At 44.9% G+C, this 20,667-nt stretch overlaps 3 protein-coding genes across 6 annotated transcripts in view; 1 reads left to right on the top strand and 2 right to left on the bottom strand.

Annotated features, from left to right (window-relative positions):
- Window positions 1-20,667, bottom strand: part of ptpn20 (protein tyrosine phosphatase non-receptor type 20) — a 336,983-nt gene that overhangs the window by 38,824 nt on the left and 277,492 nt on the right. For all 4 annotated transcript variants that reach the window (XM_078530719.1, XM_078530716.1, XM_078530715.1 and 1 more), the window contains 4 exons: window positions 17,087-17,252; window positions 6,868-6,944; window positions 4,481-4,581; window positions 184-326 (listed from right to left, as the gene is read on the bottom strand). In XM_078530719.1, the coding sequence (XP_078386845.1) occupies window positions 184-326; window positions 4,481-4,581; window positions 6,868-6,944; window positions 17,087-17,252 (487 nt within the window). The remainder of the gene's footprint in view (window positions 1-183; window positions 327-4,480; window positions 4,582-6,867; window positions 6,945-17,086; window positions 17,253-20,667) is intronic.
- The window catches only part of mapk8a (mitogen-activated protein kinase 8a), a 485,513-nt gene that overhangs the window by 38,822 nt on the left and 426,024 nt on the right, over window positions 1-20,667 (top strand). The gene's annotated exons all lie outside the window — the stretch shown is intronic.
- LOC144668475 (uncharacterized) lies at window positions 499-3,966 on the bottom strand. Its single transcript, XM_078530508.1, is given in 4 exon segments — window positions 499-690; window positions 2,034-3,396; window positions 3,671-3,853; window positions 3,950-3,966. Coding segments are annotated over 4 exon segments (1,755 nt in total).

The raw sequence follows: 20,667 nt of genomic DNA on the forward strand, positions 1-20,667 counted from the left end.
GAACAACTGTAATAATTCCTTGCAGCAAATTTTTTGCTGAATGCAACTTTAATTTACAATGTTCTGGCACAGCACCCACTTTGTTTTCTAAAGAGTCACAGTTTTGTCCTTTGTTTCCAGGGTTATATATAACGTTCCTGTCACAGTGCCTGGACAGGGAAGGCCTGTTATCCTGAAGCTCACCTGTAGGGGGAGCAGGTACTCTGCACGAGGAACGAGGTCGATCCTCATCACTGCTCCAGCCATCGGAATTATACTTTGCCTCTTCATCCCTCCCTTGGTCTTCATACAGCCCTCCTGAGCGACGCTGGTTGCAGTTCACTGAGCTTTAAAATAAAAGCAAACTGAATGGCCGACCTCCCCGCGTTCAAGTGCACACAAACTTCATAACTCATTCATCCTGCGCGTCTTTTCAAATCGGTGAAGGTTTCCCTTTGTAGGAACAGAACTAAACTCTTACTGCACTGAGATGGTGCCTTTATATAACAATGTTTTTTTTTAAGGAAGTTGTGTAAGAGAATAACACAGCCTGCATTCTTCAGGAAAGCTGGTTTCAGTAAAAGAAAAGGTGGCATTGAGGCGATCGGATTGTTGTAAAACCCCGACCGGTTTATTCAGGTCCTTTAGGGAACGAAAGCGACTGTACTTTAGGTTGGTGGCTGAGAGATTGTTTCCACCATTCGGGGGAATCTGAAACACGGGGGTTCAGTTTCCAGATAAGGGGCCGATCATTTAGGACTGAGATGAGGTGAAATTACTTCACTCAAAGTTTTGCGAATCTTTGGAATTCTCTACCCCAGGGGGTTGTGGGTGCTCCATCGTTGAGTACATTTAAGGCTGGGGTCAACAGAATTTTGGTCTCTTAGGGATTTGGGGGATTGAGGGGTTGGGGGGCGGAAATGGAGTTGAAGCCCAAGATCAGCCTTGATCATACTGAATGGTGGAGCAGGCTCGAGGGGACACATTTCTCGCGTTCTTCACTCAGTCTGGCCTGTGAGCCGACTCTTAACCCAACATGGTTTAACCTTTGGCTGCTCTTTACCTGTCACCACCAACTCCTCAGGGCAACTCAGGTTGGGCAATAAATTCCAATCTGATCAGCGATGCCCGCATTCCGGGAATGGATTTAGTTAAAAAAAAGGCAATGGGTGTTTCCAGTGGGTACAGACCCACACTCAAATATTTAAATTGGAAAACTCCCCCGATTTCTTATCCGTGAGCAGGAAACAAAACCGCGTTACAATAGAACAGGAGTAAATATCTGCCAGAGTTTGTCTGACTGGCTGCATTAACTTTGGCCAACATTCCATGGGGAAAAGCGAATGAAGTATTTCTTTGGATTTCCAAAGATATTCCATTAGTGATTGCGAGAACTTCCATGGAAATTAACTCCCTACATGATGTAAAACTCCTGCCTATGTTAAACAGTATCCCTGCATACTGGGTAACAGTGTACCAGATAACAGTGTACCAGATAACAGTGTACCAGATAACAGCGTACCAGATAACAGCGTACCAGATAACAGCGTACCAGATAACAGTATACCAGGTAACAGTGTACCAGACAACAGTGTACCAGGTAACAGTATACCAGGTAACAATATACCAGATAAGAGTATACCAGGTAACAGTGTACCAGATAACAATATACCCGATAAGAGTATACCAGATAACAGTGTACCAGATAACAGTGTACCAGGTAACAGTATACCAGGTAACAGTGTACCAGATAACAGTATACCAGATAACAGTATACCAGATAACAGTGTACCAGGTAACAGTGTACCAGATAACAATATACCAGATAAGAGTATACTGTATAACAGCATCCTGGATAACAACATACTAGATAATAGTATGCTGGGTTACAGTATACCGGATAACAGTATACCAGATAATAATATACTAGATAACAGTATACCAGATAACAATATACCTGATAATAGTGCACTGTATAACAGTATACTGGATAACAGTATACTGTAAACCGGATAACAGTATACCAGATAACAGTACACCCGATAACAGTGTACCAAATAACAGTATACAGTATACCGGATAGCAGTGTACCAGATAACAGACTGGCAAATAACAGTGTACCAGATAACACTATACTGGATAACAGTACACTGTATAACAGCATACTGGATAACAGTACACTGTATAACAGCATACTAGATAACAGTACACTGTATAACAGTATACTGGATAACAGTACACTGGATAACAGTATACTGGATAAGAGTATACCGGATAACAGTATACTGGATAACAGTACACTGTATAACAGTATACTGGATAACAGTACACTGTATAACAGTATACTGTATAACAGTACACTGTATAACAGTACACTGTATAACAGTATACCGGATAACAGTATACTGGATAACAGTACACTGTATAACAGTATACTGGATAACAGTATACTGGATAACAGTACACTGTATAACAGTATACTGGATAACAGTACACTGGATAACAGTATACTGGATAACAGTACACTGTATAACAGTATACTGGATAACAGTATACTGGATAACAGTACACTGTATAACAGTATACTGGATAACAGTATACTGGGTAACAGTACACTGTATAACAGTATACTGGATAAGAGTATACCGGATAACACTATACTGTATAACAGTACACTGTATAACAGTATACTGGATAAGAGTATACCGGATAACAGTATACTGGATAACAGTACACTGTATAACAGTATACTGGATAACAGTATACTGGATAACAGTACACTGTATAACAGTATACCGGATAACAGTATACTGGATAACAGTACACTGTATAACAGTATACTGGATAACAGTACACTGTATAACAGTATACCGGATAACAGTATACTGGATAACAGTACACTGTATAACAGTATACTGGATAACAGTACACTGTATAACAGTATACTGGATAACAGTATACTGGATAACAGTACACTGTATAACAGTATACCGGATAACAGTATACTGGATAACAGTACACTGTATAACAGTATACCAGATAACAGTATACTGGATAACAGTACACTGTATAACAGTATACTGGATAACAGTATACTGGATAACACTATACTGGATAACAGTACACTGTATAACAGTATACCGGATAACAGTATACTGGATAACAGTACACTGTATAACAGTATACCGGATAACAGTACACTGTATAACAGTATACTGGATAAGAGTATACCGGATAACACTATACTGGATAACAGTACACTGTATAACAGTACACTGTATAACAGTATACTGGATAAGAGTATACCGGATAACACTATACTGGATAACAGTACACTGTATAACAGTATACCGGATAACACTATACCGGATAACAGTATACTGGATAACAGTATACAGTATACCAGATAACAGTATACTGAATAATGGTGTACGGGATAACAGTATATGGGATAACAGTAACAGTATACCAGGTAACAGTATACTGGATAACAATACACTGTATAGCAGTATACCGGATAACAATATAGTCGATAATAGTATACCACATTGTTATACTGGATAACAGTATAATGGTAACAGTGCACTGGATAACAGTATACTGGATAACAGCATTCTGTATAACAGTAATCCGGATAGCAGTATATCAGTTAACAGTTTACTGAATAACGCTATATCGGATAACAGTATACCGGATAACAGTGTATCGGATAACAGTATACCGGATAACAGTGTATTGGATAACAGTATACCGGATAACAGTGTATTGGATAACAGTATACCGGATAACAGTGTATTGGATAACAGTATACCGGATAACAGTGTATTGGATAACAGTATAATGGATAACAGTATACCGGATAACAGTATTCAGACTGTGAGCAATAGCACAGGAGAGCGTGAAGGAATTTTCGAAAAAGAATCAAAGTCAAGGTTTATCCATTGCTCTGAATCATAATGGATATAGTTGCCGTTTTTCCTCCTCCATTTAGAATCATCAGATTTTACACAGGAGACCATTCAGCGCGTAGTGCTTGTTTGAAATTTCTCCCCTCTTCCCCTGAAGACATTGACTGATGAGAGGGAATGGGTTCTCTCAATCATGATATCTTCTATAAGCACATCTATAAGCCTGGTACCTTGCCCAGAAAACTAGTGTTTAAGTGTGAGTCCACCCCTGAGTGTGAACGCATAGTTTGGCTGTGAGAGGCATCAGAACTGAACCTAGTTCTGTCCTTCCTCTCTGATCTGTGCACTCAAGGTTTCTGTAAATGGAGCAATCAGGAACAGGAACTCCGGCTGATGGTTAACATTCCCAGTCTGGGACACAGTGAACACAATGACCGCACTGCTGAACACAGCTCGTGTAGCAGAGCCTGCCAGATCTGGAGAGTTAGATACACATTACCCCATGCATAATGGCAAGGAGCAATCAGAGGGCCTTAGTGACATTGGCAAACATCACAGGTAAGATCACAGAATAAATCGTCAGTTTTTTTTACCAGTCTGGGCTGTGTTCAAGGCTTCGTGCAACATTGAAGCTGGGATTTCCATTCTGCTCTTGACTAGGACGCATTGGGTGAACGCCATTATTCCCTGCAGTCTGCAAAGCAGCAGAAAAGGAAAGATGAATCACAGAATGTTTACAGCGCAGAAGGAGACCCATTCAGCCCATCATGTCTGCACCAGCTCTATGAATAAGCTAATCACTTAGTGCCATTCCCCCACCTTCTCCCTGTAACCCTGCACATTCTTCCTTTTCAGATAACAGTCTAATTCCCTCTTGAATGCCCCAACTGAACCTGCCTATAAACTTCCCCCGGCAGCTGCAGATTAACTGACGTGTCGTTCCGAGATGGACCGATGTATTCACCCCAGCTAAGAATATTCGGCAACAAAACTCTAGAAATGTGAAACTTAAGGGGAATAGATTGTCAATTTAAAGGGGAAACCTCACTAGATGGGAACAGAGAAAGGATCCATTCTGCTACCCAAGCTGTTAGCACCGCTCCAAATATACCAGCTTTCCTAAATTACTGAATAAGGAGAAACTGTCTCCACTGAGGTGACTGTCAGTAACCAGAGGATTTAAAATAATTGGCAAAAGAACCAGAGGGAGGCTGAGGAAAGTCTTCTATTTTACAGAACAAGTTGCTATGATCTGGAACATATATATTTTGTTGCTATGTTAGATATTACATTACATGGGCAAATTATGCATCATTATCAATGTTTTACTTACTCTGCTTTTTTAGCTCAATATGTGTCTAACTAGAAACAGTTGTTATGAAAAGACTTTTAGGAAAGTAAGATTATCATCTAATTAGCTTAACTTACAAACGCAATTTATGACATATTTAAAAAGCATCTTGAAGATGGAAGTCATTTTCATGAGTTAATGAAAATTTGGTACTAATTATCACATCCACCATCCTCCTGTTTCAATTTAGTGGCTTTGTACATAGTCAGCAGCAAAGATTTTCTGTTCATTTCTTCCAGGTTGCTCAGGGTTGCCTCGATCATCACAAGGGGAGGGATTTTTAGCTTGGTGGGTATGGCCAACCAGCATGAAACGGGCACTGAAATACTCAGCGTTCCCGGGGTAGGGTGGGGGCCGGGAGGAGGGTGGGCGCTGAAGTCAGCGTGGGCACGGTGTGGGGGGAGCGCGGAATGAACGCTCCCCGAAGGCAGAGAGCTGCCTCGGGGCGGGCGGGGGGGTGGTGCTGAAGAATTTAAAAGCAACCACTTAAAATCCAGAAAAAAATGTCCACGCATCAGAATCTGTCACCCGAACATAGAGACGGTGAAAATTCTGTCCGAACATTTTCCTTTGGAAATTTAATAACGGAAGCCTCATCCCGCCCTTGGATGAGGTTGCATCAAAAATGCAAAGTCCGCCTGGCCCATTCGCCCGCCCGCCAACTGTAAGGTTGGACGGACCAGGAAAAATCGGAGTCAATTGGAAGTTTAATGGGCTTAATTGCCCCCTTAATTGTCTTCCAGCTCTTGCGCGCGCGCCCACCTACCGAAATATCGCGCGAGCGTGGGATAACATCGGGACACTCACCCGACGTCATCACGCGCCATTTTATCCTGGAACGGGTCGGGCGCCCGCCCGCACACCGAGCTAAAAATTCTGCCCCATGCTCTTGTAGATTAGGAATGGCAATTCTTATTCTGGCAGCAGGAAGTGAATAGCTGTTTTTTTATTCTGAACACGCACGGCAGGATTTACACTGAGCCCAAGTGTGGAGGGTACGCCCGTATCCAACTGACAAAGAGGACCCGACAATTTGGACCCAAAATTCACGGCCCTCAGCGATGACCCTGGCCGGGGAGGAGCCGGGCAGGGGCAGGTCAGGGAGCGGAGGTTTGAGACAGGCAGGCGGGACATGTACGTCTTAGGTTTCTGCTCAGAATCTTGCTGGCAGCCAACGCGCACAGGGGTGGCTGGGCCTTTGTGCCCACCCTGCGCATGGGCTCTGGAATCGGAGCGAGTGGGCCAAGTGGGGAGGGAACTTCCCAACGTCGGGAATTTCCCTGGTCCTAGCCACCCTGTTGCTGAGCAACCCAGAGGTGAACCTGGTGTGCAGGACAGCTTGTGGGGCAAAAAATGGCATTTCCAGGCCTGATTATCCTCAATATTGCATAGTGATCATGCTGGCCCTCTTATAAGAGGCTGTCCATGGACCCATTATCTCTGCGGACATCATCCTGGAGCAGGCATGTATGGCCTGGCCCAGATGGGTGCAGGCAGCCTCTGCCAGCATTTACCTTAATTGTCCTGGCCCGACCTTGGAAAGTCCGGTGGGGTCAGAGGGCAGAGGTCACCTGTGACTGCTCCACTGCGTTTGTATTGGCAGAGTACGGCTGAGACCTTTTCTCTTACCTCACAGGCGTCTCCAGGGCCTCCACTTGAGTATTCAGGATCAAGAAAGTGCGGATTTTGCTGTGGGAATTGTACCTCTGGCAAATAAATAATAAAATTACATTAGCATCATCAAATATTGATACAAATATACCTGTGTATGATTACAGCACAGAAGATACAATTCCAGGAGAGGGCACAAACATTGTCATATTAAAAGAAAATGAAAAACTCAAACGCTTCTCTGTTCCATGAAGTGAGCAATCGCAACTGATGATTGCACAGCTCGGTTGGTCATGCTCTTATGTCTAAATCACAAGGTTGTGTGATCAAGTCCCACTTCAGGTCTTGAGCACAAGAGGTCAAGACTGATGCTTCAGCCCAGTATTGAGGGAGCTCGGAATGAGATGTTAAGTTGTGGCTACCCGCCTGCCCCCTCAGGTGGGTGTAAAAGGTCAAATCCCATCGCGCTATTTCAACATCGAGCAGGGGAGCTATCCTGGGCCGATATTTATCCCTCAATCAACATCACAAAAACAGATCATCTGGTCATTATCACATTGCTTTTTGTGGGAGCTTGCTGTGCACTAATGTGGCGGCTGCAATTACAACTGTGATGACGCTACGAAGAAAGTACTTCAAAGGCTGTAAAGTGCTTTGAGACATTTGTCGATCGTGAAAAACGCTGTATAAATGTAAGTCTTGGTGCTCAGTTGACCAATAGTGGCAGATGCTGGGAGGGCGGTTTTGACTGGCACAAAAAACAGATCACTCAGTCTCAAAATGATCAGTGAGACCGTGGGGATAGGAGCAAGAGGACACAAAGAGCGTATCACCATTGCGTATAGACTGACCATTTAATAACCTGCATCACATGAGCGTGGGTATCATATAATATTCAACTGCAAACAGTGGCACAACTCTGCAGGCCTAACACTGGAAGCACAAAACGCAAATGGCAAGACTGGAGTTATACTGTCGGCTGAGGCTTGCTCAATGCTGGCGGAAAGCTACATTGCCCTAGTGGCAACCTTCTGATGTTAGTGGCGTAAGAGTGGGGAACAACTGCAAAAATACTGTGGATGCTGGGAATCCTGAACTAAAGCAGGAAAAGGCTGGAAATACTCAACAGGTCAGGCAGTATCTGGGGAGAGAGAAACGGGGTTAATGTTTCAAGTCGATGAGCCATCGTCAAACCAGGAATGGGGCCTCCTGCTTTCTCAGGGTATCAAAAAGACCCAGTACTGAACTTAGAAAGAGCCCAAGAGATCCATAGATGACGTTATTTTTCAGATGACACAAAGATTCGTTGGAGGCCGGTAGTGCTGTGGTGAGGGATTATATTTTTGGAGGGGAGGGGGTGGAATTGATTGCAATGTTGAGGGGTATATTTGGCAGGTCTTAGTACTGTGGTGGGCTTCATGAGGGGGGTGGGGGGTGGGGGATTTAGTGCTGTGATGTGATGGGGGTCTTTTTGGCAGGTTTATAGCTGAGGTGAGAGGTTTATTGAAGGATTATTGGGGGATTTATTACTGTGGTGAGGGGATTTAGTGGGGGGAACAGGAAAATCTTCTTGGTTTTTTTTCCATATCTGTGATTGATGTCAAGAATCAAAGTCTAAATTTTGAGGCTACGGTAACTGGTGCCCTTTTTCACTGAAACAGAGAAAGGGCGACCAATTTTTGGATGCTAAGGGAATTTAAGGGATATGGGGAAAGGTCAGGAAGGTGGAATTGAGGTGGAGGATCTTGTTGAGTAGGGGAACAGGCTTGAGAGCCCAAATAGCCTACTCCTGCTCCTACTCAATGTGATGTGTGACCTCAATGGTCAAAATGATGATGGATTTTAATAAGGTAAATCTGAAAACCTGGGCCGGATTTTCCCTCCGGGGGTTGGGAAAAACAGGCCGCGGCTGTTTCCAGACACCGACCCCACCCCCGAGGGGAATCAGGCACTCATTGCAATTTTCGGGGTGCCTCCTTAATTGGCCTGGATACAGGTTTGCCATCCAATTATTGATGGTGGGCAGGTACTTAAAATTGGGGGGGCCAATCAGAGACCTTCCAGTTTCAAAGAAGCAGCAGGCTATTGTTTACGGACAGGGACTGCAGGGGACTGAGACCCTTGTCCCCTTTCCCTTACTGTCCATAATCAGTATGTTTTTGGAAAGGAAGGTGTGTATATTTCTCAACCCCTCGAGTGTGTGGTCAATTTTTAAACAATCAGCAGCAAGCTTTTGTTGGTTTAAATGAAATGGGTTATTTATTCACCCGTTCACCCCAAAAGTCTAAAAGTGACGTCACTCACTCACGCACACACATCACGCATACGCGGTCTGGTCAGTCTGCAAAGAAAGATATAGAGCGAGAAAGATACAGTTCAAGAAGTTACAGAACTTCTACAAGTTTTAAACAAAAGAATCATTCATAGTTCACGCGTTTGTCTCATTGTAAGAAAAAGCAACTGTTGCAGGCCCATTAAAGGAGGCATTTCACTCTGAAAGGGTTGTTTAGGTGGCTTCAATAGGTGGAGTTGCATTTCAGCATTGTTGCAGGATTCCCTCAAAGAGATGGATGTACAGCGGGTCATGAAGTGAGTCACTTGTAGTTTTCTTACCAGTAGATCAAGTTTCCGTTCTGGTGAACTTTGAAAAGGAACAGGCTGGGGAGACCTTTAAATCGTAACAGTATCCAGATTTTGAAGGTGAAGATGTCACTGCCTTTTTCTGCAGCTACTGTTTCTTGCTGTGTTCTTTGCAGACTGACCAGTTTCTCCCTGGTTCTTTGGATAACAGAATCATTACCTGTAGCCTGTTTCATTCATAGAACCAACACTTCTATTGTCCGCCCAGAATGGTTTTAAAGTCAGAAGCCATTGCTATACAATGGAGAATGGGTGGGAAATCCACACCCATTTGTGGTTAACTGGTTTCTGCAGCTCTTTTTTGTTAAATGTCAAACTTGGAGACATGAAGTCTGGAAATCTATTGATTTTGAGCTTGGGGTGAACCACAAACAATAGCAGGTGTAAATTGCACAGACGTGTTCCATCTGGGTATGACCATTCAAGGGGGGGGCTCTCAGCCTGGTTATTCAATTAGGAACTTCCTAGAGCTTTGAGGTACTTCTGAGTCTATGCAGAAATCGCAAAAGTCACCTGACTTCCAGCGGTCAGCTTACCCACCTGTTAATGTCCATTTTTTAAAAAGAAAGTTGCATGTTGCATTAGAAGCCAGCCCCTCCCATAACCCCCCGCCCTCCGTCCACCAACACCACAAATAAATGAATCACCCGGGCAGGTTTCATTGTAATAACCGTGGCTGACGGCCTGCTCTTTCAAAGAGCTAGCACAGGCATGATGGGGTGAATGGTCTCTGCCTGTGCTGTAATATTCTACGCGAATTGTTAGCTAACTGGCCCAGCTGACCGGATTGGGTGGAACGGCAGTTTTACACTGGGTTTGACTTTACTCTTCATTGAAGCCAGCGATGGGTTATATTGGGTGACATGTTAAACTGGTGTTTGCACCTGATTCCATCAGTTTCATGACAGGCATATACGCTTAAAGTTACCCCCACCACAAACCCTGCAGCAGAGGTGGAGGCAATTTTAAAAAATAACTCTACTTTAAACGCATTTCTTACTTTTCAACAAATCATCTTGAAATAAAAGTAAAACATCTAATATCTGTTTCTTATTGTAGAGTACAGAAAATAATTTCAAAGATCACCTTTACTTTGTTTCACTGGTTCTTTGTCGTTCGTATAGTCCTGAAGGATACTGCCATCTTGAGTAATGTTACTGCTGGGGGAGGAATTCCTTTCTATTGCAAGACACTTCAGCAACTGTGTTGACAGAGTGCTTAGGCCACAGTCTGACGCTTGAATTCACAGCGATTCATCCCATTAGCAGTAAATGCCCTATTCTACTTGCAACACAACCCCTGGTTTCAGGCAGTTTGGTTGCTCTACTGGGGACAGTCCATGTTCCACGTTCCGACGCCTGGACTGACAGCCAGATACCTGTCACTGCGCTGGCCTCCTTGGAGGAGTGGTGCAAAAAAAGGAAAAGGACGCTAGCTTGTCCTCTGATGACCTCTTGCAAAGCCTCAATTTTAAAATTCTCATCCTTGTGTTCAAATGGCCTCTCCCCCTCCCTATCATTGTGACCTCCTCTAGGTCTACAACCCTTTGAGATCTCTCTATTTATTTTATTCGTTCATGGGGTGTAGGTGTCGCTGGCTGGGCTGGCATTTTTATTGCCCATCCCTAATTGCCCTTGTTCAGGGGGCATTTTAAGAGTCAACCACGTTGCTGTGGGTCTGGAGTCACATATAGGCCGGACCAGGTAAAGACAGCAGATTTCCTTCCCTAAAGGAACATTAAGGAACCAGATGGGTTTTTACGACAATTGGCAATGGTTTCATGGTTATCATCAGGCTTTTAATTCCAGGTTTTTTATTGGATTCAAATTCCACCATCTGCTCCTTCAATTCTGTCATCTTCCATCCCTACGTTTAATCACTCCAGCATTGGTGGCAGTGCGTTCAAACTTCCTTTCCAAAATTCTTTGCCCCTCTACCTCGCTCTTCTTCTTTAAGATGCTCTTTAAAATGTACCTCTTCGATCAGACATTTGGTTATCTGCCCTAGCATCCCCTTCCGTGGCTTGCTGTCAAATTTTGATTGATTACACTTTTGTGAAGTGCTTTGGGACATTTTGCTAGGTTAAAGGCACTATATAAATGCAAGTTGTTGTTATGTGCTATAAACCATGACCAGAGTAACCAAATTTACTGAATAACCCCCAAATGGAGAAATTACCAGGAAGATTCCAGATTTTGTGGTTTTTACTTTAGTGTGAATCATAACCAATGCAAATTGTACATGAATTTACAGGCAAAGTAAACTTCAAATAAAAATGTAAATTTCACTTTAAATAGTCAATATATCAAAGATATGTCTTACATAACCACACACATTTGCATCATTCCCTGCATAAGTATAACACTACAAAGCTACACCATTCCACAATATGCTGTTCTTTATCCATGCAAAGTAGGTCAGGAGTGCTACCTGACAACAGCTTTCACTTCTGAGTTTCACAGGTATGATTATCATCAATAAGGCACACTTCTATAAACCCTCTCTCCCTCAGGTCACGACAGTCCTGATGGTGTAGCCTTTCAGAGTTCCTTTTAAACTGACCAATCAATAACACCCTGGTTCATGGTTTATCCACTTACGAGAAAATATCCTGTTCTTTACAGTCTCCAAGCTATTCATACAGCTATCCATTCTTTAGACCTTCTTAGCCAGCACATACATTGCCTCCGGGAGTTCCTGTCTCCTTTTCTGCCGAACAGCAAAATTGACCTCTTCCTGAGAGATATTTGCTTCTTCTCCTCACTAGAATTCTCGATGTTCCTCTTTCCATCTCTGTCTTTGTAAAAAAAATTTTCCACAGGATGTGGGCCAGCACTTTTCTTGTACATCCCTAATTTCCCTTGAGAAGGTGATGGTGAGTCACCTTCTTGAATTGCTGCAGTCCATGTAGGTACACACACAGTGCTGTTAGGGAGGGGATTCTAGGATTTTGACCCAGTGACAGTGAAGGAACGGTGATATATTTCCAAGTCAGGATGGTGTGTGGCTTGGGGTGGAACTTGCAGGTGGTGGTGTTCCCATGTTTCTGCTGCCCTGGTCCTTTTAGGTGGTAAATGTTATGGGTTTGGAAGGTTCTGTCGAAGGAGCCTTGGTGAGTTGCTGCACTGCATCTTGTAGATGCTGCCACTGTGCGTCGGCGGTGGAGGGAGTGGATGTTACAGGTGGTGGATAGGGTGCCAATCAAGTTGGCTGTTTTGTCCTGGATGGTTTTAAGCTGCTTGAGTGTTGTTGGAGCTGCACTCATCCAGAGGCACTTGTGTGGCACGAATGCTTCTTGTCACTTATCAGCCCAAGCCTGAATGTTGTCCAGGTCTTTCTGCATATGGTGCATATGGTCTTGCTACATCTACTGCATATGTCTAATTTCTCTTTTTGTCTGCATGTGTGCACTGATCGCCTTCACCCTCCAGCTCCATTGCTTGTAGCTCTCCTTTGTGTCTGCAGCCCACCTTTGTGTCTGCCAGCCACATGGCTTCTGGTCTTAACTTGTTGGCACTGCTTCCACGTCAAGGGTCGCTCGGTCACTTGGATCAGCATTTCTTAATATCCAAGAAACTTACAATTGATCCCTTTACAATTAATGCAAAGTCTTGTCAAACATTCTTGAAACAATTACAGTTTCCATAGACCTTTGAAAGAAATTAAAAGTTTTCCTTAATGTACTGCTTCTGGGTCAAAGGTCGTCACAAATGAATCTAATAAGGTGAATCACATTTGTACATTTGGAATTTGTCCCGCTCCTTTTTGAACAAAGTATTCTTCTGCACCATCCCTGCTGGGAAACTAATTCACTTGTTTATTGCTCCTCCCCTTTATATTTCCTTCTTTCTTGTCTTTCCAATACCTCTCTTTTCCTCTTTTTAAAGTTTCTTTGTTCCTTCCTCTCCATGGCTTCTTTCTGCCTATTTTCCCACTGCTTTGTTTTACCCTGTCCCTCCCTTGCTGTGCTGTTTCTCTCTCTCTCCATACAGCCTTTCACTTTTTCTATACAGCACTACCTCCCATTGTGAATATGTCCTTCACATGCTTGATTTACAATGAGCGCGGTAATAGACTTTGATTCAGTAAATCTGTTATTCATATTACCAACATTTGCTTCATGTGAGAATTCAATAATTACTTTAATTTAATAGTAACATTAGTGAAAAAAAAAGGATATGAATAAGGAAGAAGCTCAATCAATCACATCTAATCGGAAATTAAACTATGGATCATTATGTGTTTTATACTCTCATTTTATTAAATGCTGATATCAGATTTCTGACTTGAGTAAGGTTGAGGTGTGCATTTAGTCAATTGTGATTTAAATGTTTCTGCATATAGAGGATTGGCATATTTTTGGATATATATAATTATGCTCTTTGAGGAGGCACATTCAGCAGTAAATTTTGATGTTGGTCTGTTAAAAACCCAACACTGGCTTTGTATTTGTTGACATAAGGAATAGGAGCAGGAGTAGACCATCAGGCCTGTTAAGCCTGCTCTGCCATTCAGTATGACCATGGCTGATCATCGCTGCCACTGTCTCTGTCTTTGAATATTTCTCCGCCTCTCTCTCTCTCTCTGCTCGTCTGATTTTCTATGCTCACCCATGCAAGGGCTATGACATTGGTAGGGATGGAACTTGGAGAGAGAATTCCTTTTGTTCCAGTCTCCATTGTGCTGAATACTCAGGGCTGCCAGCTGATAAAGGGCCCCACTGAGGCTTTGATTCTGGCCACTTTCCCACCCACTACCCTTGATTCCCTGAGGGACCAAGAATCTGTCTATCTCAGCCTTAAATTTAGTCAACGATGGCGCATTCACAACCTTCTTGGCTAGAGAACTCTGAAGATTCACAACCCTTTGATTGAAGACATTTCTCCCCATCTGCGCTAAATGATCAGTCCCTTATCCTGAGGCTGTGCCATTTGTTCTAGATTCACCAGCCAGGGCAAACACTCACTCAGAGTCCGGTGCACTTCAATGAGGTCACCTCGCCTTCATCGAAAGAGCCAATTTATTCAGCCTTTCATAATAGGACAACCCTCTCATCTCAGGAACCGATCTAGTGATCCCCCACCACACCGGCCTGCCTACCCCTCCCCCAATCCAAGTATATCCCTCCTTAAATATGGAGACAAAAACTGTGCACAGTATTCCAACTGTGGTCTCACCAAAGCCCTTTACACTTGTAGCAAGACTTCTTTATTCTTGTACTCCAATCCTATGTTTAAGGGGGGGAAGGACGATGGGTAAAAAGTACGTCAATATGAACTAAGAGACCTGGGGCAGAATTTTGAGGTTGTCGGGCGGGCGCAGTGGGCAGGCCTGGGAGCAGCGGGGTAAACGGCCCACCGCCCACGATCGGCCCCCGACCGCAATTTCACACTGGCTGGCCAATCAACAGCCAGCCAGCGTGAAAGGCTCAGTGCTGCCGGGTTGGAGACGAGCGCTGAAGCTCGGGGGGAGTGCGCAATGTAAACTCTCTGAAGGCAGAAGAGCTGCCTCAGGGAGCTGAAGAATTTAAAGCGATCAGATAAAGATCTTAAAGTGCAGGAAAAGATGTCCACACATCGGACTCACTCACCTAAACATGTAGATCATAAAAATTCTGCCCAAACATCTTTATCTTTGTAAATTAATGTCGGAAACTTCACCCCCGCCCTTGGATGAGGTTTCCTCGAAAATCCAAACGCCGCCTGGCTGAATCGCCCGCCCGCCCGCCAACTATAACATTGGACGGGCAGCGAAAGATCCAGGTTAATTAATACAGCAATAGCTTTAGTAGGCCTCTCAATTGTCGGCGGGAGCGCTGACCACTCTCGCGCGCTGACCAAAAATAGCACACGAACACGCGATGCTCACCCAACATCATCGCGTGCTGTTTTACTCAGGCGTGCGGCCGCACACCAGGCGAAAAATCCTGCCCCTGGAGGGGGAGAGTGTTGGAGAGGTACAGCAGAGTCAAAATTATATATTGTTCTATTTGTGTTAAGACAAAACGGATGCAACAATGACCAGTTGAGTAGAGCAGAGGCCTTGCATTGTGCTGCTATTCATGTCTCCGCTAACATTTCAGCGTCCTTTCTTTCTTTAGGTGGCTCTGACTGCTGTCTGGAAAGGATGCAGGTTTTATTTCAATATTGGAATGAGGCCACTGCACTCATTTCAGACCTAGTCTCCTAATCCCAATGCCCCTGGAGACGCTTTCCTCAGTTTTTTTTGTGCGGTAGATAGGCCAGAATTGAAGCCTCAGTGGGGCCTTTTATCAGCTGGCAGCCCTGAGTATTCAGCACACTGGAGACTGGAACAAAAGGAGTTCTTTCTCCAAGTTCCAGCCCTACCAATGCATTGCATGGGTGAGCACAGAAAATCAGACAAGCAGAGAGAGAGAGAGAGAGAGACGGAGAAATTTACAAAGACAGAGACAGTGGCGGTGAGGCCTTCGTCATACCAGTAGATGGTAGCAAGAGGTGCGGCGGCTTTATTCTACCACCCACGGACAAAGACAGTGTTTAGTGACAGTCTGCCAAGAGCAGACCGTGACACTCCTGCCTTCTCTCTGCCTGAAATACATCAGTTATGTGGAGGCACACTGAAAGGACGGGAGGTTTGAGTGAACCTGTCAGGATGCCAAGTTGCTGAGTGCTGGCAAACTACAGCTGTGCCGTGAGGGCTGTCAATGTAAACTTGACAAATCGGCAACGCCAATCCTGCTCCGCTTCAGAATCGGGGGATTTCTTGTCTTAGTCGGATTCCTATTCCTAATATCCCCTTTTCGCTAGAGGTGATTTGGCAACACGCCTGACGGTGACCTCTCAAGGCCTTTCCGTTTTAAAATTGAGGCGTTAATTAACCAGGGGGGCCATGTAGACCAATGAGCAGGGTGGCGATGGGCAAAAGAGACAAGGCACAAGTGAGATTTACTCCGATTTGACAGAGGTGTTCAAAATCATGAGTCTGGGCAGAGAAGATAGGGAAAAGCTGTTCCCGATGGTGGAAGAATCAAGAATGAAAGGACACAGATTTTTAGATGATTGAGAAAAGAAGAAATGGAGACATGAAGAGAAACTTTTTCACACAGCGAGCGGTTAAGATCTGGAATGTGTTGCCTGGTCGTGAAGTGGAGGCAGACTCAATCACGGCATTCAAGAGGGAATTGGATTATTTTCTGAAAAGTAAGAATGTACAGGGTGGCGAGGAAGAGGGGGGAATGACACTAAGTGAATTGCTCATTCAGAGAGTCAGTGCAGATACGATGGGCTGAATGGTCTCCCTCTGGGCTTTTTAACAATCCTGTGATTCTGTGAAATGGTAGTCACAATTTTGGACCAGGCTGTAGGCCAATCAGAAGCCACCACTGGTACAACGCTATTGGCAAAGTATAAAGTATATTTAGTTTCTAGAAATATCTTTTTTTAAAATAGAAACATTGAAGGGGTATTTTAAACAAGTAAGTAATCCTCCCCTTAAATATTATTTAGCTCAGTCTCCCCTCAATATAACACCTGTTCTGTTATTCTCTTAGTCAATTCACAATATTTTAGCACTAATGTCAGGTTTTACAAAATCTGGAGGAATTTCCATTTCTTACCAGCAGGTAATAATTGTTTTAGGGGGAAAGATTTCATTTCCAGTTGATTGTGCTCCATGTCCACAGGCAGCGTTCTGCTGACAGTCAACCTCACAACACCTTTCACCCCGCGCAGAACTTCAACCGTCTCACTATGAGACAGAGCAGACAGGTCCTCCCCATTTACCTGAAAAGGGAACATTGCAATTTTTAAATCATATTTCTCATAAAAAATATCTTCTACCTGACACACGTACCAACCCTGTGGCCGAATTTGAACCATTGGCCAAAATTTAGTTTCCCTTCTATTGTTTATGTATTTAGAGGCTGTGATATTCTTCTTTCTGATTGGCTCCTAATTTATTGTGCATCAGTAATGTCATGCAGACTGTTTCTCCCCAATTTTAATACTCTTCCAAATCATATTCCAGCCAAACCAAACCTACTGTGTGATACAGCCTCCCAAGCACAGATTGAGACGGTAGCGTTAAATAACTTGCATTAATATAGCGTCTTTCACACCCTCAGAATGTCCCAAAGGGTATCGCAGCCAGTGAATTACTTTCCATGCGTATTCACCTTCTTTGAAAGTTAATGGGGGCGACCAATGTGCATGTAGCAAAGTCCTACAAAGAGCTGTGAATGGTCACTTCATCGTTTACATGGTGGTACATTTTGGGGAAATGACTGTCGGCCTTAGACACTGTGCAAACTCACCCCTCTCCTTCAAAGAAAGGGCATAGGGTCTTTTCCACTCACGTAACCCAGCAGAGTTGTTTGCTAGGGTCAAAGGTGGGCTAATTTATATAAGAATGGGAAATGAATAAAAAGAATTCCTGTGGTATAGGGGAAGACTTGGTTGGGAATAGAGGCAGGCCCAGAAGGGGAAGTGCAGGCAGTTTCAGGAGGGGAGTACTGGAATGTCTGGGAGGGGATATCTTTTCTTTTCATTCAGGGGATGTAGGCATCGCTAGCAAGGCCACCATTTATTGCCCATCCCTAATTGCCCTTGAGAAGGTGGTGGTGAGCTGCCTTCTCGAACCGTTGCAGTCCCTGTGGTGTTAGTACACCTACAGTGCTGTTAGGGAGGGAGTTCCAGGGTTTTGACCCAGCGATAGTGAAGGAAAGCGATATATTTCCAAGTCAGGATGGTGAGTGGCTTGGAGGGGAACTTCCAGGTGGTGGTGTTCCCATGTGTCTGCTGCCCTTGTCCTGCTAGATGGTAGCGGTCGTGGGTTTGGAAGGTGCTGTCTAAGGTGCCTTGGTGAATTCCTGCAGTGCATCTTGTAGATGGTACACACTGCTGCCACTGTGCGTCGGTGGTGGTGGGAGTGAATGTTTGTGGATGTGGTGCCAATCAAGCAGGCTATTTTGTCCTGGATGGTGTCAAGCTTCTTGAGTGTTGTGGGAGCTGCACTCATCCAGGCAAGTGGGGAGTATTCCATCACACCCCTGACTTGTGCCTTGTAGATGGTGGACAGGCTTTGGGGAATCAGGAGGTGGGTTACTCACCACAGGATTCCAAGCCTCTGACCTGCTCTTGTAGCCACAGTATTTATATGGCTAGTCCGGTTCAGTTTCTGGTCAATGGTAACCCCAGGATCTTGATAGTGGGGGATTCAGCGATGGTAATGCCATTGAATGTCGAGGGGGCGATGATTAGATTCTCTCTTGGCGGAGATGGTCATTGCCTGGCACTTGTGTGGCGCGAATGTTACTTGCCACTTGTCAGCCCAAGCCTGAATATTGTCCAGGTCTTGCTGCATTTAGACATGGACTACTTCAGTACCTAAGGAGTTGTGAATGGTGTTGAACATTGATGGGGCTTCATAAGGTCAGAAGTGGGGATGTTTGCTGATGATTGCACAATGTTCAGCACCATTCACGACTCCTCAGATTCTGAAGCAGCCCATGTCCAAATGCAGCAAGAGCTGGAGCAGCAAAATCTCATCTTCTAACACACCCCTCCCGATCTTGACGGTCATAGTTTGGCCTATACTCCAATCTTAGGCCTCTCTTTACTTTAGTCTTTGAGCTGGACAAAGTTCATTCCTGAACTTGCCAGTGTTCTCCGCATTTTGCGTCTGGTCTGTCCTCCCTCCTCTCGGTCCTACCTGCGCTACCTCTCTCTGCCTTGTTTGCGCTCCCCACACCCCCAGCCTCAGCCTGTACTCCCCTCCTGAATATTCCTGTAGTGGAGTTCAAATTTTATTTTTATTAAATTTTTGTCTGTTTGTAACTCAGCCCACCTCCGGCCCACAGCTCTGCTACATGCAGACCATGTCGCCCACTCCCCCACCTATATCTCAACTGGACCCATCTATCTCAGCCCTCACTCGAGTCAGAGTCTGACCTCCATCCCTGCCCATGAGCACTATTGGTGGGGGAAGAACAAGCTGCCTCTTATTTCTAGGCCCAGGCATTATATGTCGATGTGGTTAATCTCCCCAGCGTCCCATTGTTGCCAGTTATTTATTGGAATCTGGTAACTTTGCTCCAGCTCCTGAAGAATGATTATTGCAAGGGGTGGAGGAGATGCTGCTGGAGTCACTGGACAAGTTATTGCCCGGGGCAATGAAGCTCGTGCTAGGCCTTGACATTTAACCTACAGCAATGGCACCAACTCGGTGCTGAATGAGGAATATTGTGCCAGCTTTAAGAGTTTCATTGAGGCTGGGTTTGGTGTATTAAAGGCTGAACTCTCTCAGGAGGGAGAGTGAAGGTTGAAGGTCAGGCCTATGGCCAGGAGGAGTGGCCAGGGTGAGGGGCCTGAACGAGTGGCCAGGGTGAGGGGCCTGGAGGAGTGGCCAGGGTGCAAGGCCTGAATGAGAGGCCGGGGCAAGGGGCCTGAACAAATGGCCAGGGCGAGGGGCCTGAACGAATGGCCAGGGTGAAGGGTCTTGTACAAGTGGCCAGAGTGAGGGATCTGGAGGAGTGGCCTGGGTGAGGGGCCTGAATGAGTAGCCTGGGTGAGGGATCTGGAGGAGTGGCACTTCAACAAATAAGTACAGAGGTACTTTATTTATTTTGTATTTTGTCTGTAAACAAACAGAATTAATAACATCAACATGTGAGAATCACTAGAATATATCATATCGCTGATCTCCTCTGGAATTGCTCTCGGACAAAAACTCAGAAATCCATTGCTCTCAGTGGTGGGATGGGATCATTACTCATTTGTGTTACATGTCGTTACATTGTGTTATATATCCCAGCTATCTATACGATAGGTAACTGTCAGTGGCCACCATCCTTACCATCACCTGCTGACGGGGGTGGCGGGGGGAATGGGGGGAGCGGAGGGTGGGGGTGGGGCAAGGGTGTGGTATGGGGCGGTGGTACCCGCACAATGATGTATCACCCTTCGCTGCATCACAGAGTGATGGGATGACACGGGGACCTCTTGATTTCCATTGTGCGGCCAAGGCACGAGGCAACTCAAGGCCAACAAGCAGACCAACTCCACCATCAGTTCCCGCCCACCCCCACCCACCACTGGCCCGCCAGGGGAAAGGAGCTGGACTGAAAGCTCCTCCGAGACAGAGCCCCAGCAGAGAAGGCAGTTTAAACTCCCCAGCCGAGAAACAGAACCTCCAATGTGA

The sequence above is a fragment of the Cetorhinus maximus genome, chromosome 27 (genome assembly GCF_964194155.1).
Source record: "Cetorhinus maximus chromosome 27, sCetMax3.hap1.1, whole genome shotgun sequence".
Taxonomy (NCBI): Eukaryota; Metazoa; Chordata; class Chondrichthyes; order Lamniformes; family Cetorhinidae; genus Cetorhinus; species Cetorhinus maximus.